Genomic DNA, 25,384 nt, shown 5'->3' with positions numbered 1-25,384 from the left:
AATCAAAGGTCTTGGGTTCCAGGCATGTTACCCAATATCCTGATGAAAATCCATTTTGATTAGTCTACTTGTAAGGGTTTTTACATCACACTTTCAACGCAGATGTTCCTTTTTAGAAGACATAAAGCTTCTTTATCTTTAAACCAGTGATGTAACAATATCGAACGAACTTGAGCTCTATTTATGTTTGACTGAAGTGCTTTTGTCATGGTCTGATCAATCCTTCCTGAAGCTCACAGAAGCCTTCCAGCCAGCTTTGCTGAACTTTGTACTGTCTTTTGTGTATGACTGTGGTTTGTAGGGGAAGGCTCCAAAAAGCTTTGCCTGCCTTAGATATTATTCCCCTGTTTAGATACCTTAAGAGTTATTAATCCACATGACTGTTATGTAATTGTTTTCAAATCCTTGCAAAGATTATTATTTATGGTAAGTATGGTAATAGAACAATTTTTTATAATATAACTAACAAAATTGTTGAAATTGAGTGCCTTGTTTTTGCAAATACTCTGGATAGATATTGCTGTGCTTGCTATACTTTTTATTACACAAATTAACAACATGTAAAATGATGGACGGTATAGACTAGTGACTCTATATGAATATTTGCTCAGTCAGGGTCTGTAATAATTATAGAACTCAGAGGTTTTCTTCCTGAAAAGTTACAACTAACTTCTGATTTTTATCTGTTTCTATTCCATAATTGTGTTTGGAAATCACCTATTGGCTATGGAACAATTATAACTGTATAGCCATGAAATTCTGTTGTAATAGGTGGTAGCCTGCAGTGCTACATCTACCTTCTCATGTGCCCAACAGCTTCATGTTTAACTCGCAGCAGTATTTTTTCATTTGTCTGTCTGAGACAGATGTGGATGTGTAACTAATATCACTGAAATATATGAATGTATTTCCATAATTAGTGTCTTGTGAGGATAGATTTGGATTTAATGGGGGATTCAAGTCTTAAGTATCTTGCAAATTGCAATATATTGATTAATACTATCCTCTCAACCAGAACTTAGTTTAACAGCCACCTGTTTTCAAAAAATCCAAAAATCCACAACTGGACTAGACTAGCATTTAAATTAGAAAAATAAATGAAGTTAGATGGACTGCACTGCAATTAAACTATCCTTACAAAAGAATATTATTGAAGCTGTGGTTCATAAATATTTAGAAATAATTTTGAATATTTTTATGCAGGATGTATTCAGTAATTAGAATTGGCCCTCCAGGTAACATTTCATACAGCACTAATATTATTTCAAACTGGAAAAGCTGAATTATTAAATGACTTAAGGGCATGATATTTACCGGATGTAATCAAACAGAGTTTAAGAATGAAGAACAACTAAGGTTTGCTTTGCTGTATAATTGCTTCCTGCAGTAATCATGTGAACTTCTAAAACTGAAATCAGGGTATGTGTGCTGGGCAGGGGAAAGTTTGCTTCCATAGGTCCTCCTTCATTGAATTCACCATGTATATTACACTGAAACACTGTAGTCACACAGAAGGAGCAAACTTAAACAAAAGGAAAGTAAGAATGCTGTGGAATTTAATATCAGTTCTCCTGTTTCTATTGGGCTTGCCTTTGTACGGAGTGCTTGGAGCACCATTTTATCTATTTCTTAGGGAGAATCCAGCAGCTACTATGAGAGGATTGTCACTTCTGAAAGAGGTATGCAGGAGGAAGAAAAATTAATGTTAGTATCAAGAGCTTGGGTTTTTGGTTTTTTGTTTTTTTTTTTTTTTTTTTTTTTTCTGTGGGAATGGCAGGAAAATGTTGGTAGCCTTTTACTCCATAATGAAGCAGCTGCCCAGCTTTCTTACCATTGCTTTTGCTATGTATCTCTGTGTCTTGGTTTGCTTTCGGATGGAAGATTTTTCTCACCTGTTATTTCACTAGGTGAGAGGAAAGTCAGAAGAAAATAATTACAGAGATAATGCCCTGCCAGGCAATATCCAGTTGATTTATTGATCAGGTCGGTGAGGGCTCCACTGGACCAGAATTCCTTTGATGCCCGAGTTTGCTGCCGGAGGACAGTGTCTGGAGCAACTTCCATCTACAGTAGAAGACAACATTACTTTCTTCTTTTAACTAGGTGTCTGCAAATCAAAGGGTCTGTGCAAGTCATGTCTACAAAGTTTATCCACCTCCTTGCACTGGCATTATTTGATCTAAAGTGACTGATTATGAATGACCAAAATTTCAGAAGTAGAAACATTAGGCATTTCCCTTCTGTTTTGTTAAAAGCACATCCGAAAAAGGTCTGAAAACAAATTTGTAGAATTTAATTTCAAAAAAATTTCCTAAGTAGTATAAAGAAGCAAGCATGTGGTGTGTACAAAGTCTGCAGTAATTGGCTCAGACTTGTGATTCTCCTTAAGCAGTGACTGAGTCCCCCCTTTTGGGGACTGCAGAGCAGTGAACCCTTCCCCTTGCAGACATCTGGCCTCCCACGCTTTATCTGATTGTCAAGAGAAAAAGAAAAGGAGAAAAAATTGCAAGGAAGAACTAGTATTTCTCAGAGATAGAGATTTCTGTGTCCTTTCATGCCTTGAACTTTGTTTATCTTTACTGCAACACCATCTGTGATCCTGTTGTTAAATACCAATCATCAAAGTTCATACACAGTCACAACTCTTGTACTGTCTGTCACCTCACACTGGGAAATGCCTTCTCCTGTTCTGCTATCAGCCAACTCTGAACTGTTATTGCACATCATTCTTCATCATCTTTGTGCTTTTTCCAGAAGTTGAGAAGACAAATATTGGTGTCTTTCTGTGCATTATGCAATTTGCAAAGAAAACCATAGCTTTATGTCTTTGTACTTGCAGCTCAGGAATCAAGGACCTTGACAGCTATCAAAAGTTGTGTCAGGTAGTGTGTTAAGTGTGCAATGGAAAAGACGCTTTGCCCCAACCATGAAGATCCTCCTGGTATTGTTACAGAGAAAATGAAACTAAACCGAAAACATTGCCCAGACTGCAGGCATTTGTGAATCTGCTTGGATGTTAGCTTTGCATGTGAAGGTGACATTGCTGGTGGTGTAGAGGTAGGAAAAAAAGAGAAATAGCACAGGACTCTCTAGTCACACCTTTCACAAACATTGGTACAGCCCTGAGACAAATGTGAAGAGAGGGCATAGTTTTTGTTCAGATCTTGAAAGAGGCTGGAAGCTCAAGGAGAAAAGCTCTCCTGTCCCCGTCTCAAACAGCTCTTCATCTGCACAACAAAACTCCATCCTAAGATGCTTCTCCTGGTGAAAAAGGAAAGGTTTAACAGTTGTTTGGACTTAAGTGGACAACAGTACCTTTTTGCATGTATAGTCCTAAGTACATGCATGAAATTAAACTTGTTTTTTGAGTATTTATTTTACACTGATGCCAAAAGAGTCAGCCACTATGTGAATGGAATGGCAAAGAACTAAAGCCCATCTCCTAGTGTTGTGCAGGACTCCTATTAGCTAAAATGACCCCTGGAACTATCCTGCATCTCTCTACCTCATCACCGAGTCTCAGCTCTAAACTTTGCCTTTGATCCTTCCATTCTGGTCCTCATACAAGTGTGAAGAAAAAGTACAAACCCAGTTTTTCCAAGGAACATATCAGGAATGTACTGTTTTCAATTAAAACATTATGACCCCCACACCTTATATAAGACTTTTTGGGTTTTTTGGCTTGCATATGATCAGCCAGTGGAACTTCATCCATAAGAAGAGTAATAAATCTGCCAGGAAAGCTCATTAGTTGAATTTATTCTGATTAAATACAAGGATTGTTCACTTCCCTGTTTCATCAAGGATTATAATCAAGAATTTAAATGTGGCCAGAAGGGACATTTCAGCTAGTGACTCAGTCTGTAAGACAGAAAGCAGGTTTAGTATAGGAAAACATAGTTAAATATGCAAGCACAGTTTGCCTGTGTGTGAATTTGAAATACAGTTGCATAAGGATCTTGACATTTAACATGAAAATATTCTAGGAGGGATTAATTTTGGGGTGGGGGTTGAACACCACTATTTTTCCTCTTGTTAGTACTGATTTAACATATAACCTTTTAATAGAAATATGAGGAAAGTAAACAGTTAATTCTTTGTGATCCAGAACTGACTGGACAGAGAGCTGGGTTTTAGGGAAGATATTTTTTGTGTATTACTTAAACGATCTAAAGTATTTCCTAAAGCAAATTAATGTTTTGAGGGACATTCCACATAGAATTTCAACTAGCAAACAACCATCTCTCCTAAAATTACTGCTTATAGTGCCTGTGACTCAGCATGTGTTTTTTAGCAGTGACTCGTGAGAGAAATGATCTATTGGCAGCTTAGACAAGCATCCTTCTTCCTTACTCTGTCCTTACGCATTCCCTGAACCTGTGGATTGAATTCACTCATGGTTTTGTCCTAACTTCCTCCTTTCTTGCTTCTTATTTTCATAAAACTTTCCCAAAGTAATTTCTAATTCCCATCTCTCCTGTGGGTGGAAGCTATCAGCGAGGCAGCTGTACACCAAGGACCAGAGTTTTACTAATTGCTTGCACATTTCAGTAGAGTAACAGAGGAAATACAGGAATTGCCAGAATGAATCAGACCCATGATTTCTCTAATCCACCATTCTCTGACATCAGACATATATTGCTCTGAACCATATAAATTCTCTGTACTTGTTTCCTGTTTTCTCTTTTTTAAAGGACGATTTTGCACAGTCTGTGGAAGTATGGAAACAAAGATGTAGTAGCAGAATACAACAGGATTTCAGCTGAAGGAGCAACATATTTCTGGGCTGTTCCATCTTCATAATAAATGCATGAAAAGGGATATCCGATGAAGCCTGAACTGTATAATGAATAGTGCACAACACTCCTTCCACTTATAAAGCCAGTTTGGGCACTTACCACCAGTGAGTATATGAGCACAAGGTCATTCAGGAAACACAAAGCAAAAGAAGCACAGAAAGAATACATTTTGATCTGTAAAACTCAAAGCATGTTTCCAGAGTTGAAAATCAGACTTAACCATATTTATATGAGGAAAATATGCTAGAAAAAAATGTAATTACTTGTTGAATGTTACTTAAGAAGATTTAAGACTGAAAATGAACAAAATTTGAAGAAAATACCCATATGGAAAGAAGGGATATATTACATTTATTATCAAATGGAGCACATTAAACATAATCTGTGTTGCAGAGGAGAGCTGGCAGACCAAAATCCAAGAAAATAACAGTTTGCTGGAAAATGGCAGTTTGTGAAAACTAAAATTTGGACGGCATAACTTAAAACCCTGCTTTATCAAGGCTGAAATTTTTGTTCTAAACTCAACGAATGTCCCCAGATACTGACTTGGTGATTAGGGTCCCATGAATGGAACTTCAGGTGCAAATCTCTGTGCTGGCTGCTTGGGGCTGGGGGCTTCAGCCCAAGTGTGTCACAGGCCGAGGAACGTATATTCCGTGGAATGAAGTGACCACAGGAATGAGGTGGCCACTGCTGCGGAGGTGACTTCTGGGCAGCCAAGAAGAGTGTGATTGCACCACTCCCTGCCTCACCAGAGACCTGTGCCCTGCAGCAGTGCGTGGGGTGGCCTGCCAGAGGGTATGGGGACATGCTGCCCATCCATGACCAGCTGTATTGTATGCTTCTGCTTGGACTGTACAACATCAGTATCAGGTCCTGTGCTCAGCCATCTGTCTCAGGCCCTTAGGACTGGGAAATGTGGTTGCATTACTGTAGGCTTTTTATCACATGGAGCCAGGTAGCATGCCTTCTACTGCCATTAAAATGCAATTCTCTTAAATGAATACTTGCATGCATGCAGGGGATGCTACACTAGATCATTTGCAAGTCCTGCCACCATCTGGGATTTATTCAAATGCTGCACGGTGGAGCCTCAGGAAAATAATGGCAGTGACAGAAATGTACATTGAATGCATTCATTGACCCTATTCCATCTGAAGAAATGCAGTCATTCCCAGACACAATTTTTCTATTGCCCAGGAGGAAAAAGAGAATCCATTAGACTTTTTTGATTATAGACTTTTTTAAAATAATGATTGTTAAAAAGGAATTATGTGCATTAAAGTTCATTTTACAAGGAAGAGAGAAAGTGTCATGAATGTATTGGTGAATTATTTTCAGGTTTAGGCCCATGTATCTGACTGATTAAAGAAAGCTTGAGTTTTTCAGGCAGTCTCACATGTGATGAGGCGGTTGTTATGGCAACAATACATTTTTTATGAGTTATAATAATGACAGAGCAACATCTTTTAAATTATCAAGATTTAAAGTTACAGCTGCTTTATTTTGTCTTCCACACACTACTTGAAAATATTGAAATATTTTCATGACTATGTGGTACCATCTGTATGCTTTTCTTGAGAATGTGAAAAAAAGGAGCTTTAAGAAGGGGCATACATTAAGAAAATAACAACTTTCGAATTGCCTCATGAATATTCCTTTTTCCATCCCCTCTGTGATTACTTGTTACTATTTTTTTAAACAGATTTGTTTCTCGCAGTGTGACAGTCTTAAATGTAGCCAAAGTGCTGCAAGGTTTGCTAGGTGTTCCCAAAATTAATATTGCTGCTACAGTAACTTTCAGTTAATCTTGAAGGTAGTAATTTTTTGGGGTGTTTCTGGGAAGCTCAGGAAGCAATGGACTTCAGTGATCCTCATGACTTTCCTAGATATCCTTGCTGGAAAGTTTTCATCTGAGCTGTATTCCTCGGTCCAGCCTGCCAGGACATGGTGCATGTGCACCTGCTCTGACCATGACCTCCGCTCTCACCAGAAGTCCTGATGATACTACAACAGTGCAAAGACAGACTTTTTTACAAGAGAGGAAGGATTTTTGTCCTCTTCAACTGAAAAAGAAAAGGAATTACATTCACACATAACTTGCATTTGTCACTACTCATGTATTAAGTAGAAATACCCAGATATTTCAGTCTTTAGGTTTCTTTCAGGCCCTGTTGCCCCCAACACATCCAAGTTATCCACTTGAACAGGCCATCCATCTGTTATTATTGACCAGGACAATTTTATTCCTTTGGATGAGCTAGGCTGTACTAAAGAGAAATCATGAGTAGTAGCTTCAAACAAACTAACCATGGTTCGGATACTTCTGGGGTCAATTTTCAAGGCTTTATTGTCTGTTCTGGATCATACTCCATTTATACACAGGAGCACATGTGTCTTCTCTGCACTGAATAAGTGGCTCCTCTACTTGCACCTGAAGAATAAACGTTCCAGCTCAGTACTTTTCTACTGGTGTTATTAATACCAGAAAATGGGGTTGTGGAGGAGTAACACAAATGTGAATTATATGTAGAAGTGGTTAGAAAAAACAAGTGGGATCTAGGAAGAATTTATTCAACCCTCACTTTAAGGGAAGTCACATAAACTATATAAAAAAAAAATACAGTGCATGATTTGCTTTCTGAACATGTCTTGTGTGTCTAAGAAAATATTTTGCTTACTCCTGGAAGTGTTTGAAATAATATTTGGTCCTCTGTAACTGGCAAGCTTCTTTACCTTCTTGTTGAGATCTACCTTAGGCCATTTGCTGGCAAGCATCCATGTATCATTGCTTCTAAGCACTGAAGAGTCCATTTTAAATGTTAAAAAAGTCCTTGCCCATCTGTCCTTTGCATACCTTTCAATGAAAAAGAAAGGCTTTTTCATGTAGAATTTGTTGGTAAGTGGACTGTGCTTTGTCTAGCACTGATAATTAGCTTTTCTATTTATTTTTCTATTTGAAAGTGAGGTCATCCTCAGTACTCACACTCCTCTTGGTATTTCTCTTAAATTGAATGAGGGGTGTTTGAAAAGGATTACTATTACAACCTGAGACCCATCATCATATGAATGGGAAAACATCCATTACATGTTTTTATTATGGGAGCTTTTTCTTTCCCTGTACTTTCAAACAGCTACTGCATCAGTACATACGCTGTTTGAAAATAATAATTTTCTCATTGGCTTCAAGGGACTGTCTGTCTGACTGAAAAATATCAGGAAAGGCTTTTCTTTATATGTAGTTTGGGGATGGAACAAAATACATCTTTGCCTACATGGCTCTGGTTTTAGATTAGTTCTCAGAACTGAATCAATAAGTATTGTTCTAGCATGCCTGAATATTTAATTTGGTGCAAGTATAAATGTCATATTATACACACATGCAACATCATCAGTTTGGGATTTTTTTTCTCCTTTCCAGATTTTTTGAAGGAGAAGAACTGTTAAGAATATGAGACTAAGATCTGGAAGGAATCCAAAGGTTTATCTTTGAAGGAGCACTTCATAAATTAAGGAGTTTACTAAATCTGGAACTCCTAAGGATTTCAGACTTGTTGAAGGATAAGACTAGAGGTTGTTTTTGTTCATTTGCTTGTTTGTTTGTTTTCATATTAGAGGAATGATTTAGAGAAAATAGAATATTACTTAACAAAGAGATGCAAACATAGCTAGGAATAGACATGTACAGATGCAGAATGGAGAGTGATGGCTATGCAGAAATACTGCAGAGAAAGCTGTTGCCTACAATGTCTCACAAGGTGAACATGAGTCATGGTGTTGTGGCAAAGCAAACAGCACGTCATGATGTACATAAACTAATGCACTGCTCTTAAGATATATGAAGTAATACCATCCTGTAGTGTACTGGCACAGCCTCTGCTGCAGAGCTGTGACTTGTATGGGTGTTGAATTTATAAGAATATGAATGACAAACAAATTTTAAAAGGATATGCATAAACTGTAGAGTCATGTAGATGTAAAATGGACCAGATAAACACATGGAAGTTACTGAATATTTGTCCTTTCCTACAATCTTAATTTTTTTTTCATCTTCCCACAGCTTACCAATTCAGAACTGCAAAAAAGAGCTACAAGAAAGAAGTTAAAATTCTTTTCCACATCTGCTATTTTTCTAAGACAGGGAATAATAAATTGAGGAATTGACTTCAGGATGAGGAATATTCTTTTAACAAAGCAGTGAAGCACTGAAGTAGATTGCCAGGAGAAACACTGCAATCTGTCAGACTGCCTATAAGAACAGGTTGGAGGGACATCTGTCAGGAAAGACAGTTGATCCTTAGGGTGAAGAAATAACCTAGATAACCTCTTCAGCTCTGTTCTATAGATTTCTCTGAGCATTGCAGCGTGCTGTTTTGATTTACAACACAATGCCATTCATGGTCTGTACAAAGCTAACCAAGTCTGTGTGTTTCGATTTTCTTCCACCCTCCTTTTTTTGTGAGTGTTCAGAAACAACCAGTACGTCCTGTAGCTGGTATTTCAAAAGACTGGGTAAGTGAACCTTTCAACAAAATGCTGTTTGAAAAATTGTACTTATTAAATGACACTAATACTTTTGCAAAGAGGTGATGCAGTATAGCTAGACTAAAATATTCTAGTATACAGGCATATTAGCTTTAAACTGTATCATCCTGGCTACCCCATGGAGGACATTAGGCAAGTGAGGTTTGGCTGATTTCAAGACTCCACCCTTCTTAGTATCTAGGCATGCATAAACACACAAATTCCCATCCCACAGTTGGAATGCAATAAATTGCAATAAGAGTTTCTTTAGGGTGCTGAAGATGTGTTGTGAAAAGTCCTTAAGATGAGTGCAAATACCTTATTTCAATTTTATCTACAGTGCCTGTCAGATAGGGCCAGTCCATTGCATCGTTTAGTGAACCCTTCAGTCACTCTCTTTGGCAACCAGTTTATCACTTCCACACCTTTCATTTTAGTAGCATTATTTTGTCAAGTAGCTCTTCAATGTTTTGGGCAGGTATTAAAATCATGACTCTTGCAGCACCTGGAGGGCCAGATGTCGGTATCTTCTTGCAGAACACTTTCATCATCATCATCCTTGCAATCTGTGAAATGAGATACACTGCAAAAGTAGTGAGTCGATCTCCAAATTTCGGAGCTGGGGAGCAGGCTAATGCCTTGAGATAACTGTGCGTCCACCTGGGCAGGTGTAGGTGGTGTCCGTGTAGAGCATACGACACCAAGGTCTCTCTGGACAAGACTAAGGCATTGGTTTGTCTGCTTGACATCAGCCATACACTCACACACTATACAGGTGACTGTAGAGGGTGGCAGAGGCTGTGTAAGAGCAGCTGTTGCTGATTTCCTGGGCTAGAAGTGAAAATCCATTAGGTATCTGCTAGGTGGGAATAGCATCAAGTGACAGTTTCCACAGACTCCCTTCCAGTGCAAAGGTTTGCTCATACATGGTGGGAATGTGACAGGAACTGTCCCCAAGGACTTGGCCCTTCCTAGGAAGGCAGTGGGCATAGAAGTGCCTGTGTCTGGCCAAAGCTGTTTCTGTTTTCTTCATCTATTTTGCAGTTATCTCTTATCTGGTTTTCCTCTCCATCTTTCTGATTATGCCTAAAGATACTTTACTCCAGTTCACTTTGGTGTTTGTATTTTTCCTGCAAAAAAATCTTTCTGCTTTGATTAGTATTTCTCTAATAGATATTGTTTATCTTTTTCCTCTTTACACTTTTCTGTTCTTTTTCCAATTACCTCCTAGTATTTAATAAGATCCTGGAAATTCAGACCATAACTTTCATTTTGTATGGCAAAGCTTTTGCTCCTACTTAATATAAATGGCTTTTAATATTTTTTCTCAATGGTAGTGATATAAATACATGGTTTTATGGAAATATTGGTTCATCTCAATGAAGATCATGTGGAAAAGATTAAAATAAATGTTTCTCACTATGAAAATATTAGTAAGAGACTGTTTAAAGATGGTGATACAGTTCTGTTCTACATTGAACAGGAAATCCAGCTCATGCTGCTACCTGATAAAAAGAGTGCATACAGAGGTTTCTTCTTATCTAAGTTGTGAGTCAAAAGGGATCAAAATTGACTTGTTCATTATTCCCAATGTTTAATAGTCAATAATGTCCTGTTTTTAGGTTTATCTTTTTGAAACCATAAGTAACGAAATTTAGAATTAGCTCTCAAAATCTTCTTTCATTAGTAAAATAAAGATGCCATCTTAGAACAACTTTTCTCAACAGCCTGAAAAACATTTCTACAGTCTGATTTTTCTAAAAGCTTGTAATAGTCTTAAAAGTTCTGATGCTAATCCCGTTTCTTAATTTTTTTTCTCCTACCTGGGACCACTTTTTCAAAGTAGCTCCAAAATACTGGGTCAGCCCAGCTACACATGATCTCTGATACACACTGAATTTAAAATCTCAAAAAAACCTTCCAAGTTCCTGAAAAGCAGTAAAATCACAATAGTTTTTTTCAAATTGTATAATTTATCAGTCTCACTTTTAAGCCTGCAGGCAAATGATGAAAAATGTGAGTTTTGTGTACGGCTGCCTAGGAACTGCAACTTGCTGTTCCAGTTGTCTCTAGCATGTTTTACCTGCACAGCTTATATGTTTTATAGAAATCTCTTATTTAAAAAGCTCTTTCTGCTTGAAAGAGCTTTGTGCTTGTAGACTCCTGGTAATTAGTATTTTCAGAGATATAAGTGAAAGGGAGATTTTAATCTTTAAACACTTGAGAATATTATAGTAGCAAATGTGTTACTGAGGAAAAAGAAGACTAAAATCCAATGTGATAGTCAAGAAGCAATGCCTCTGGGAAAAATAATCTGAACTATCATAGGCATTGATGGATTTATTAGTTACTACCACTCAGGAAAAAAACCTTTGAGTTGCTGTGAATAATTTCCTGAAGATGTCTATTAAGTGAGATAGCCTAGGTGCAATCAGTTTTTCAGGAAGACCCTAAAGCTGATGGCCAAAGGGTAGAAGTATATCAGAGGAGAAAACATTCAGTATTTTCTTCAGTTTTTATATACTTTTCCTAAACAGCCACAATTAACCACTTAGAGAATCGAGACCAAATAATTTGATAGTCCATCTCTAGACATAACCACTTGATATGAGAAAACTTGCAATAATGTTTCTTCACACTGCTTGTAATTACATTCAGGTTTTGTTTTTTAGTGCTGCCTTTGACTTTTGAAGGTGGAAAGTATCTTTATATGTCTTAAATGTATATAATGTGACAAGAGAAGAATGAAGAATAACACCAAGAAACTACTGGTGCTTATAAGGGATGTCACCTCTTGGGCACAGGTATTAAAATGGCAAGTTGCAGCCCATTGTTCCAATGAGTACACAAACACTTATTTAGGCACATAGGTGTGTATTCAGCCACCTATTACTATGTGCAAATATGTCATTTTTTCAACTGTCCATACATTTGGCCCACACATCTCCGATATCTTCAAAACTCCAACAGGATAGTGTATTTTTTGTGAAGAATTTTAGATCTAAGCACATTAAGACGGTAGACTTCAGTGTGTGCACCTGAGGTTTTGCACAGCCCTAAGGATGAGATTGGTGGTCATGCAAATAATCTATGTATTGTTATACCTTTGGCTGCTGCTGGGTTTGCGCAAAGTAAATCTTGTCTTCCATTCATTACTGCTTGCTTCTGAAATGCTTTTTTTTGCAGATGGCTGCATTTGTGTTTCCATTACTGCAGCCATCTTATATTAGTTTTGCCTCTTCCTGGTTGATGGATTGCAGAGGGAGGTCCATTTTTCACTAACCTTCAGTTTGACACTAGTTTTTGCAATAGTTCATGTTATTCTAGTGAGCGTGTCTGGATTGCACCATGGTGAGGCAATGGGAACAGCAGCCTCAGCCCAAGGCAACCACACTACTGAGAGTTCATAACACCTGCCAGCCAGTCCAGTTCAGGTCTGTCTGTATGATCTAAAATAATCTCTTCCATACAGATTTATGGAAGTTCCTGGGATTGACCTGAAGAAGCAGCAGTCCTTCCTTAATTCTCAGTGTTCTGATTTGAGTTGGCTGCTCACTTCCTAGAAACACATCATCAAGTGAAAAGAGTGAGCACATTGCATGCAATGGTATGAAAGGCCAAGCTGTTGATTTAATGAGATAATGGTGTGGTTGTTTGCATCTCTGAGAAAAACTGAGGAGCTTGCTGAGAAGAAGAGAGGAAAGGTATTTTTTCATTTCCAAGTTCCTGAATTAGTTCAACAAATATCTGTTTTTCTGAAGTTGTTTTGGACTACACGATAATTTTGCACTGTCATTATATTTATTCACTTAAGAAACACCTTGCTTTTTGATTGCTTTGACATATAGCTAGATCTAAGCCTCAAAAGTCATATTTAATGAATTCCATCATTTTAAGAAAAGATGATTTCCATAATTTGTTTTAAGTATAGTGAAGAACAGAACTAAAAAAACCCCACATAATGTATCAAAATAGATTTATGTTTATTAAATATCTAGGCTCAATTTCTATCCTTTCTCTTGCATGAATAAAACCTTCTACAAAATTATTGAAATCTGGCTTTTATATAGTACTTGTCTTTGTAAGATGGTCAAATGTTCTATAAACTTCGTTGAAGGAAGTGTGACTGCTCCTCTATGAAGTATCGGATCTACTTTGGTGATGATACTGGGAAAGCCTAAGGTGCTGCAAATTGTGATTTGGATGAAACTGCAAAATGAGTATGTAGCAAAGTAAGAGGGAATGTCTATAAATTCTGACCTGCAAGCCCCTTCTTCAGTTAGTGGATAACATTTCTTTCCAGCTAGTGACACCTACCAGGTTCAGCTAAGGTGTAGTCAGACAAGCTTTTGCAACATGATTTATGTGGTTTAGGAAATTCTTATCTTGACTTCCACTTATTTATCTTTTTGGTGCCAGTTACTATCATATCAATTTAATTCTGGTAACTGAATATGCTAAACCCTCCCTAATACTAGACTGACAACTTCTACTTTCCACTGTTATGTTCCATCTTCTGACTTTAGCTTCTCCCAAAAATCAGAACAAACCTCACCAGCAATAAAAAGGTCCTCACAAACACCTCTGTTATGAAAACGCCATTTACATGTGGTTACCCACTGCTGTTTGCATAAGTACATGATGTGCCCTGCTTATCAGTTTAAGTCCCATATGTATCTATTTTTTCTAGCCATGCTTGTGCATAACAAAGAGCTGATGTTTCAAAAATTCTTCAAAATAATAAAAATTTTTACTTGAGTATGATACTGGGACACAACCCCTGGAAGATTCAGTGTTCATTTTCATTTTGACCAAATGCAGCAGTGTGTAGAGATGCAGAAGATGAAGATTTCAGGTGACTTGTTTAAGGTAGACACAGACAGTATCAGAGAAACTGTATTTAGAGAGAGACACCATCAGAAACTCTGGCCAGTAAGTTTGTAGACATTTCACTCTGTCCTCCACTGCCATGTAATTATTTAATTGGTAATTTTACTTCTGGTTGGTGAAGCGTTGTGGGTAGCCATTCTGCAGTAGACCAGTAAGAATGTTCTGACTTTCCTGAATAGAGCTGCTATCTCTTATCACTGGTGCAGCTGTGAAAGCAGATCTAGGTAGAATGTAATGTTCTAGTGAAAGAAACAGGAACTGACTTTCAAAGGTGCTGAGTAGCTGAAAATCAGGCATTGAGAGGAATCATGAAAACAAAAAATATAAAATATAAATCTGAATCAATTGTCACAGGAAGTGTTTTTTTATGAAACTGAAAATGTTGCTGTGGTAGTCCCAGTGTGCTGGAATAACAGAACATTTAAAAACTGCTGTATTGAGACGTGACTTGTGGTATGGAACCTGGAATTGCACTATGGTATTGCCTTTATAAGCATGTCTTTGATGATCTGTCAGCTACTGAGGCTGTGGGCAACCCAAAGGACACTTCTTGCTGACACTAGAAACACTGAAGAGTAATTAATGAAAATCTCCAAGTGCTGAAACAATACAGCTAATAAGATTTTGAAATCTTGCATGACTGGGGTCAATACAGGTTGTTTTGACCTTCTTCAGAGAGCTAAGAGGAAAAAAGAGATTAAAGCTGTAAGGAGTGAGAACACTTGACATGAGCAGACATGAGGATTTGCCTGTCCATATCTCCCAGGGGACCAAGGAGAACGAACTAACAGCATCAGGTTTTAAGAAAAGGTTTTCTGTAAGATACTAGTCCTATGTTTTGCATCAGGTCTGGGGGGTGGCTGAATAGTAATTGACACTGAAAGAATAGACCAGGACCGAGCTAGTGTCAGATCTCTTGCAAAGATCATTGCTACAAATTCCAGGGTAGTTGCAGCTCAGAAAGTCTGTGATCTGACAGGAGCAGACCAGGGGGCACCATCCCTCTACCTTCCCCCAGCAGCAAGAAGGAAGATTGCTAGAACCTGAGAAATGACTGGGATGCTTTTCAGAGGCTGTAGAAAGATGGGTAAAAATACGTATTTTGTCAGCCTCCAGTTAATTTCAGTATTGGGTACTTGTGCTACAAAATGACAATGATTTGCTTGAATGTCATGATAAGAATATATTGTAATCATAAAGCTGACCATAAAAACTACTTACGATAAAAAAAACCCCCCTCTACAAAAAGGTTAGATAATCACTTACTAGAAAAAAAGTGTGACAGCCATAAAGTCAGATGTTGAAAAAATAGATGTGTTTTAATAAAAAATATTAGTTTTGGCATAATTTGTTATACAGAGCTTTCAGCCAAAGACAAAGGGCAATTTATCCATAGATAAATGTACCTTCATAATTCAAGTAGCAAAATCAAAGTGATGAATGTATACATGAATTCCAAATGCACTGGATTCCAAATATTAGGACCTTGAGTAATAGCTGTAACACATTTTTATTACAGAAGTATACTGATTCAAGAGAATAACATCATGTCACCACAGGTACTTGTTCTGAAAATCTCAAGGGATATAATTTCAGTCACTAGATAACTTGCATTTGTAGATTCTGTTTATGTCTAAGTTGTTTCCACCCCTTTGTACCAGTTGAGAGTCCTGTACAGTACTGAGAACAGCCTGGGATCTCTGACAAATATCTGGTAGTGACAACAGCTGGAGTAGGCAGAACAAGATCTCCCCGAAGTGGAAGTTCATGCAAAAACATGCTTTCTGGATCCTGACTCTCCTTTACTTTCTAGTAGTTAATTAAATATTTGCCATCAAAGTGAACTTGTAATGGTAAGTTAAAAATTAATGTTGATGATGTGCTTCATATACTTCTCTCTGCAGGATTTTGTATCTGTCCCTTACGGGCAAGAATCAGCTGGACCATCTATTATTTCCACAGTGATTTTTGATGTATTTTTGTGATATGACAAATATTTGTTGGCAGTTTGTAACATCTTGTCATTATGGTCCCCTGAACTTCCCACAGAGCCACAGAAGAGGGCCTGAGGATTGAAACTGGAGATCTAGAAAATGTGACTTCTGTGGAAAGATTGAATAAAGTTGGTTAATTTACAGAGAAGACTTGGATGGAGATTGCAACGGTCTTCAGGTATATAAAGAGTCTCTGCTAAGAGGAGGAGCATTTTCTTGTACTTAATTTAAACTATAGCCATGGTGATTCGGTTTAAGAATTGGTAAGACTTACATTTATTAAACATATTTAAGCTCAACAATAAAATGCTTAGAACTGGAAAATCTCCATTTGGGGGGTTTAATGAGTAGTTTAGAGAACAGGTTGTCAAGACTTCTGTAGGTGATTTGGACTGGGGCAGGGGATGGACTGGGTGACTTCTCAGAGTTGCTTTGAGCCCCAAGTGCTGTGATATTCCTCTGTGATGTCCACTGAGCAGTTATGTGTTATCAATATCAATTAATGAATTGAAGAACTCAGTGAATATGGAGATGAAACTTTGTCATCAGTAGCAGCAGATCAACATCAGATAAGAACTATGTCACTCCTGTTTCTATTTCTTAATCTCTTCAACTGTTAGTGCCATCAGTGTGCTGCTTACCATGTGTGGTGGGTTGACCCTGGCTGGGTGTCAGGTGCCCACCAAAGCCACTCTGTCCCTCCCCTCCTCAGCTGGACAGGGGAGAGAAAATATACTGAAAGTCCTGTGGGACAGGGAGAGATCACTCACCAATTACCATCATGGATAAAACAGATTTGATTTAGGGAAATGAGTTTAATTTATTACCAAACAAATCAGGGTAGGATAATGAGAAATAAAAACTAAATCTTAAAACACCTTTCCCTCACCCCTCCCTTCTTCCCAAGCTCAACTTCACTCCTGATTTCTCTACCTTCACACTCTGAGCTGCACCGGGGCAGTGGGGGGAGCAGGAGATGGTGGCTGTGATCAGTACATCACACGTTGTCTCTGTCGCTCCTTCCTCCTCAGGGGGAGGGCTCCTCACACTCCTTCCCTGCTCCAGCATGGGGTCCCTTCCATGAGAGACAATCCTTCACGAACTTCTTCAACATGAGCCCTTCCCACAGGCTGCAGCTCTTCATGAACTGTTCCAGCATGGGTCCCTTCCATGGGTCGCTGTCCTTCAGGCTGCTCCAGCGTGGGCTTCCCATGGGGTCACAGGCCCTGCCAGCAAACCTGCTCCAGCCTGGGCTCCTCTCTCCATGGGGCCACAGATCCTGACAGGAGCCTGCTCCAGTGTGGGCTTCCCACGGGGTCACAGCCTCCTTTGGGCATCCACCTGCTCTGGCGTGGAGTCCTCCACGGGCTGCAGGTGGAGATCTGCCCCACCGCTAACCTCTATGGGCTGCAGGGCACAGCCGGCCTCACCGTGGTCTTCACCACGGGCTGCAGGAACATTTCTGCTCCGGTGCCTGGAGCACCTCCTCCCCCTCCTTCTTCCCTGGCCTTGGTGTCTGCAGAGTTAATTCACTCACATACTCTCACTCCTCTCTGCAGCTGCAATTGTTGAGGCTTTTCTTCCCCCATTTCTTAAATACGTTATCCCAGAGGTGCTACCACTATCACTGACGGGCTTGGCCTTGGCCAGTGGTGGGTCTGTCTTGGAGCCAGGTGGCATTGGCTCTGGCGGACATGGGGGAAGCTTCTATCAGCTTCTCACAGAAGCTACCGCTGTAGCCTCTAGCTACCAAGACCTTGCCACACAAACCCAATACACCATGGTATTAAAAACATAAAAGAAAAATGCAAGAATAGTATGGGACAAGGGATGCTTCATGGAAGACCCACAATTTTCCATTGCCTCACTGCTTGGCATATCACAAATCAGAGCCCTTAAACTGTAGGAGAAAAAAAAATGTTCAGTCATTTTTATAGAAAGAGAAACATGAAAGTTATAAACAAGAGTTTTGCTGTTATGTTTACTCAGGGAGAGAATACATGGAACATAAGTTTTCTTCCTTGGGTGATAAGGGATCAACTTGCTTTGTGTCAACTACTTTTCTCACCACCTAACAATATGAAAAATTTCACAGTACTCTCACCACTAGATTCACTGAACTCATTGGAGCCAATGGCTGATTTCAGGCTAGTGTAATAATTAGAGAACATCATTATGTTATCATTTTATTTTAATCTTGTGAAAAGGTGAAGCAAATGTATGCTCAAGGCTGATTAGGCCTGCAAAATTCTTTATTATGAAAATGAATTGAAATGGGGAGTGGAAATGTATGTTTTTTTCAATATATTTCAATGTGCGCTGTGTGTTCCAATGCGATTTAGATTATGTATATTTAAAAAGTATCACTATTAATTTTAATACAGAAAACAGTACAATCTCTTAGTCATTTGAGCAGTTCATAATTTACAGAAAGGATGGTATAAATTAAGAAAACAATGATATCAGAAAGCTGACTCATCTCTTTTACACAGATGTGTAAGGAGGCAGAAGTCCATGGAACTCGATGGATATCTCCAGCAAAAAACTTGTGGAAGATAGAAGAAAATCAGACCTCAACTTCTTAGGAGATGCTTGTTGACCTGAGGACTTGTGCAGGTACTTGTCAGCTTATGCAAATGGATGTACTCAATTTTCCCAAAATGACAGTTCATTTGTGTGATAAATCTTGTGCTCAACAGACTAAATGTTCTAATTTCATTCTATGTATTAATTATGTACTTACCTATTTGCATGACAAATTTTAAAATGCTAGAATACTATAAGGAAACATTAAATGGTAAAGTTTGTTCCTGGAACCCTGGGGGAAATTTCTGTCTCTTCTACCCAAAATAGCAGCACACTCTGTTCCTGAGAAATGGTAAACACTTTTCTCCATTGCTGAGGACCCATTTCTTCCATCAGTTCTTACTGGATTGCTGCATGTTTTGGCCGCCCTAAGTGAGCAGAATGGATTTATCAGCTACCAAAAGACAGGAAGTGAATGAATCTTTTAGATAACTCCATGTTTCTTGTAGCCTGTGAGCACTGATACATTGAAAATTCTAACTGAATTTTCTTTATTGACTAAAACATCCCAAAAGTGGAACCCCTAAATTTATTTCCCATTCGGATGCAACAAGTAACCACAGTTTACTCCCTGTGGTGTTCCGGGTTGTCTTAAATACAATAGGGCTTGTTTGTTTGTTTGTTTGTTTGTTTTTCCCGCAAGAGCCAATACTGTGGTACTTAAGTTGTTGGTATACTGAGTACTTCTAACTGTAGCTTTCAGCATGGACTACCTCTGTCAGAAAGCCTTAGTAGTATTATAGAGTAACAACCCCTTCAGAATTTTGTAATGGTTGAAGTAACGTAGAAGATTTTGTCATTTGTCATTATAATCCAATACAGCAAACCAGTTACCTTATAGGGATGAGGATGGGAAAGGCTTTTATATGATTACATCACAAGATGATAAATGAGAGCAATTTGTGCTCATTATGAGAACAGCATCCCAAAGAGAATGTAGTTATAAATTTTGTCCTGCTCTCCCTTCCTCCACCACAAAACTAGAATACCAGCTTAGAAATAAGCAAGCAGGCTCTGACAACAATCCAGATGGAAAAAGCAAAACCAGTGAAGATTTGTCTGCATTTTACTCTAGCAAGAACACTGAGAATTAGAAAAGTAAAAGAGAAACACAGAAGGATACTTAGGACAAATTCTTAAAATATAATTTCCCCCTTTTTCTTGAATAAAGAATATTTTTCTTTAGTAAAATATTCATCCTATGTGGAAAACAAGTGACTTGTTCATGAAGTGGAACAAAATTATATTTTGCAAATCAGTCAATGGAAATATTTCATTTGATAAACTGAAACCATTTAAATTTGAACATAAACCCTGAATATTTTAGTATGTTAACTACGAATTTGAAAGAAAAATAATCAAAAAGGATGATTATTTCTAAATTTTTTTTTAATCCAGAGATGTCAATCCCACCAGCAATTTTGGGTTGACTAATTTGCATTTTCAAAAGAAAAAACATTTGATGGATAGGTTTCCAACCCACTCTGTAACCGAATAAGTACTGAGGTCAGCAATTAGCTAATCCTTTCTTTCTTTTCCCGTATGCATTACTGCAGCAGCAACAGGCTGGAATGAAATCTTCTGATGCATTTGCTTTCTCTGGCCTGGTAGTTGCCAACTCTTCAGCCATGATGCGTTAGTTTGTGTCTATGTAGTCTGGATTTTGGGAGCAAGGTCATCAGCATTCAGTCTTGTATTTTTATGTACATTGGCAAAGATCTTAGCAGATCTGTTTGCTTCTTTCCTCCCTTCTTTTTCATCTCTTCACTACTATAATAAACTCTCTATTCTCCCTGTATCACCCGTGATATTTAACAAGTTGGGTGTGGAAAAAACAATGCAAACACTCTTTGTGCTGATGAAGAAAAAATGAAAGGTGAGCTCAAACATCTGTGTCCCCTAAATCCTGGTGGATGTGTGATCAAAAGCCGATTGAAGTCATTACTGGATAGTGACTTGTCTGCGAAAGTAAAAGGAAGGCGTGTAAATTGGGTTGGTACTTTTGTTGAATAGTCAACATTAAAGCTCAAAGGTCTTGTGGTACTTTGAAAACCCTCCTATAGAAGGGCTTTTTACTCAAATTCAGAGCTTAAAAATAGGGCTGAGGGACTCTGCAAAGAGAGGAAATCAGGAGGATCCAGAGCAGCTGGCAGAGCTATAGGAATCAGGTGGTTCTTGGAAGACAACAACGGGGGGCTTCCTTTCCACCCCATGATCTCACCAGCAGCTGAGGATGCAAAGAGATTTAACTCAGGCTCCTGTATGGAGATGATGTGAGAGGAAAGGCCCAGAAATATCTCTACCATGAGTGCCTGGGCTCAGGGAGGAGTATGCAACAAGGTGGTGTAGTAATGTTGATTGAGTGTTAAAGCAAGATCTGGCATAAGACACCAGGCTAACAATAAGTGAGAGAGCTATAGGGTATAGGCGGGTCTGTGGGTGCTGATCTCCTATCAGGAGAGGATGTAGAAAAGTAAAATGAAATATTTCTGTATGGAAACCAGGCAGAATTCTTGGCTCTGCTCTTCTGCTCTGGGGCTCTGCCTGCCCCGTAGCTGAGATGGTGGGCGGGAGAGGGTGGCAGGCTGAAGGAACTTGCAGCTCCAGGGTATTCACATCTGTAGGTGAGCACCAACGTAAGCACCAGAGCAAAATGACAACTTGTACTGGAACTGGATCTGGACACTGAGGTTTATTTAAGTACTGATGAGATTAGAGCTTTTACCCTTCTTGACTCTCTCACACACTCACTCACTCACTCCCCCTGCTCAACATTAATGCTCCCATGGCCTCATTTTTCCTTTTCCACAGGGAGGTTTCTGCTGGTCAAGGAAGGCTGGACAGAGACTCATGTTGGTTCGTGTTGCATCTCTGCACCACAGATACCAGTCTTGAACATCACTAGCCAAGGGACTTTGGCAGCCCCCAACATTTGTCTCTATGCATCTTCCCCATCTCCAGGATCTTCTACACTTCTAAGATCTCTCTTTCGCTCAGGAGTTTCCTCTCCTTCCTATGACCACTTTTTCTGAGACCACTACTTCAGGCTTCTCTTCTTGGGCCCTGCTTTTCCCAGTCTGAATACTGTGTATGCAGAGGACTCCCGATAAGTGTTTCTGTCTTATGTCTCTCTATAAATTGGAGGGTTTGGGATGTGTGACTTGTTTAGTTCAGTTGTTATCAAAATCTACAACCAGCCCATATCAGTTTCAGTAACAAGTAGCCAGCTTAAGGGTGCATAAGTTCAACCCATTGGATGGACATTCACTCACCCACCTACATACACCCAATAATCTGCTGCCTTTTAGCATTCACAATTTAATGTTCTTTAGCTATGAAACTAAGCTTTGAAGGTTTTGAATGATAGTGTTGGTACTTATGACTGAATATGGAGGATAGAAAAGCACTTCTATGGCTTTCCAAATTCACATCTCCTGTTAATACTGAAATCTTGCTTCATTTACTGAGTAAAATTGGTACCTTATAATACGAATGAGCTATTATGGGTTGATTCTTCAGAGGCATATTTAACTTCCCTATGTTTCTGAGTGGGAGTATGAGATGATTTTATGAGTTTAAGAAGAAACCCTTTAGCAAAAGAATCCAGCCCATTTTGTTGCCAGTTATGTTTAAGAGAACAGCTGCAAAAGCACCATCCCCCCTTCCTGCTCTTCTGAATACACAGAAGTTGGGAAAGATGCTGCCAGTAGTGAGAACAAGTAGTAGCACCAGTGGGAGAGAGAAGACTTGTTTTCTGACAGTCTCCTTGGCTTTGTTTCATATCTACTTCATTACCAGAATGATCCACCCATCATCTTTTTATTGAAAGAAGTATCATATGATCAGTTGTCCTCCTGGTTCAATAATGTTTTCAAAACCCTATTGGCTGATGTGTATGTGTTATACACCAGGGGCATATCTAAAGCACAGAAAAATTTATCAAGTTTAATTTTAGGAGAGTTACAGGATAAAACCTGACAATTATTGACACATTTCATGCAGTGAATTTCATGTCAGTAATTATGATGATATAACAGTATTAATGAAATCAAACCCTTCATTGATTTAGTTGTATGGGTGCAAGAATGACATCTAGACTAGGTTTGATAAAAACGCAGCTCTTCCAGTGCCTTCCCGATAGCTGCCAAATCCCTTTATTAGTATTTGGAGAGGTGACTTGTGATATAGGACAAAAAATAAAAAAGATGTTAAGAGCTGGAAGGAGTTCACGCATAATCAAATTATTTCTTCTTACTTTAGCTAAACTTACTAAACCTAGTAATACTGCACTCCAAAATTTTTTCTGTGTTGTTAGAGCACACACCAATGCATATTAGGAGCTATCCTCCTCATAGTAACATTCTAGAAATAGAATTTTCTATTTGACAGGTGGCAAGCAGAAAATTGTATTAATTATACAGCTGTGAATTCTTCGAAGCCTCTCATCTCACTCTGTTTTCTTTTACCTCCATTTTTCAACAGAGTTCTACAGAAGGACTTCTCACTTTCTTGCTCCTTAAATCAGCAGAGCCCTCAGCCTTGTTTGCTACTTCAGTTATTACTTTAGTACTGTGACACTATTAACATAGGTACTCAGCTGAAGATTGTTTTCTGAAAAATCTGTCTTTCTTCTAGATTTTGGTGAATGAAAACTAGTCAACTCTTCCTCCATTCCCTGTAAATCTAACCTGATCATGAAGATGGAGAAATAAAGAAGCATCAGTAAAGAAGTCCTTTAGTTAACACTGATGATTGAAATCTGTAGAGGCAGAAATTAGCGGGTGCCTTAGGAAAATAGGCAATTTGCAATGGTGCTTAGTTGGTTTTTATTCTTTTTTGAAGGTATGTCTGGAGCTCTTATTTTCAGTAAATTGTTTCTAGGCTTATTCTTTCATGCAGTAGAATAGTTAAACTTTTGTTTCCTAACTTGTTCTTAACTGCATGGAGAGGAAGGAGAGAAGATTTGAGCCTTGGTCAATATTTCTAGGTTACTAAGGCATAATCTACTGATGTTAAAAAGGTAAAAATTGTGAACCACATCAATATGATAACCTCAGAGATGGTAATTCATCAGTTTTGCTGTGCTGAGCTCTGTGAAAACTTGATGCTGCTCTGGATTACACACATATGAAATGCTAGTGCTGTCAAGAGTTTGGGAATTCAATTTGTTCAGGTTTGTGCAGTTTTTCATAAAACCTGAATTCCTTCCCATATAGTTATTAAAATTATTCTTGTGTTACTTTAAATATATTGCTGTAAAAGCAGTTCTAGCATTTAAGATACCTAAGTTGTTTCAGGGTTGTTCCTGTTTTTCTTTAAATATTCCTCTTTTGTATTATTCCCTTCTTATCTTACCTGCCACTCATGTCTCTGCCTTAATCTTTCTAAACAGATTGATTAAGATTCTTGTTATTATAAAGACATGATTTTGGAATATGCCTTAGAGTTAGAAGCTGGGGGTCAGTAGTCCCAAAATGTTACAGCTGTTATGTCTGGCTTCAATCAACAGCCAGTAATAAGCAACAGAGAAGTATTTTTAAGTTGTTTTTATCCTGTATTATTTTGATCTATAAGTTGATATAAACTCCAGTAAAGATGCTTCCTACACTAAAGAATGCCTAGTTGTCATCAAAAATTGACAGGAGACTTTTATGTCTTACTGAAGCACAACAATCATTTATAAACAAGTTAGGTATGGAAAATGGCTCCAAGTCTAACTGAGACTTTCACATTCGTAAATTAAAAGAAAAAATGTAAATGAAGACTATGGCTGAACTATTATCTATCTATCATCTATCTATCATCTATTTATCTATCTATCTATCTATCTATCTATCTATCTATCTATCTATCTATCTATCTATCTATCTATCTATCTATCTATATCTATTTTCGTTCAGAAGAACAGAAAACAGTTTTAAGGTAAAAGAATGAACTGGTCAAACCCTTCGCAGAAGTCTCAAAAGGGGAAAGTGGTAACTGATGTGATGGTAGGAGGAGGCAGGGCAGAAGCAGAAACCCAGCTACCACCTTGTCAGAAGAGAAACACTGTGTCAGCTGGCTGTGGGAAAGAAATCTTTCTTACCTGTTCACGGTAGGCAGATTCAGTTCAATTCTTTTATTTCCTCTTGTGTGTTTTTCATATAGATATAGATAGATATAGACATAGATATATATTTCCTGTAAATGGTATGAACATGCTTGTTTTCTTTACCTTAACCTGGGTTGAATCAAATGTGATTTGAGGTAAAAAACCAAAGCTTTCTTCACCCAATGCAGTGGCAAGACAGTAACTGGGTCCCTGAAACACCTGAATCCTAAGCATGTCCACCGCTGAAGCCAAGGGGCAGCAGAGTAGGTCCCCACTGAAGGGAAGCGGGCAACACACAGGTCAGTTGAATCAGAGTCCTTTTACGCCAATTTTGGAGCATTAAAGGCTTTCAGAAGCGTGATAGGAGGTGCATGCTTGAATCTCAGTGGTCAAAAGCAGAATGCCATATTTGTGTATTGGGTAAGAAGGTACTACTGAGAGGATCAGATTCAACACTAGAGAAGAGTTTTTGTACAGTAAGTCTCCAACTCTAGGTCCTG

General features: G+C 38.4%; 1 protein-coding gene across 4 annotated transcripts in view; it reads left to right on the top strand.

Annotated features, from left to right (window-relative positions):
• Positions 1 to 25,384, top strand: part of METTL4 (methyltransferase 4, N6-adenosine) — an 87,930-nt gene that overhangs the window by 42,767 nt on the left and 19,779 nt on the right. For 3 of the 4 annotated variants that reach the window (XR_006165776.1, XR_006165775.1, XR_006165777.1), the window contains exons 9-10: positions 16,263 to 16,385; positions 18,700 to 18,823. Coding sequence is in view for 1 of the 4 variants with exons in the window: in XM_042797905.1 (XP_042653839.1) it covers positions 4,695 to 4,738 (44 nt within the window). In the remaining 3 variants the exon portion in view is untranslated. Of the gene's footprint in view, positions 1 to 4,694; positions 6,135 to 16,262; positions 16,386 to 18,699; positions 18,824 to 25,384 lie in introns of those variants that run through there. The other variant, XM_042797905.1, reaches the window with a different exon arrangement.

Source organism: Tyto alba, unplaced genomic scaffold (assembly GCF_018691265.1).
Source record: "Tyto alba isolate M040663 unplaced genomic scaffold, T.alba_DEE_v4.0 Super-Scaffold_27, whole genome shotgun sequence".
Classification (NCBI taxonomy): domain Eukaryota; kingdom Metazoa; phylum Chordata; class Aves; order Strigiformes; family Tytonidae; genus Tyto; species Tyto alba.
Note: the sequence above shows the minus strand (reverse complement) of the source record. Positions and strands in the feature narration are given on the sequence as shown.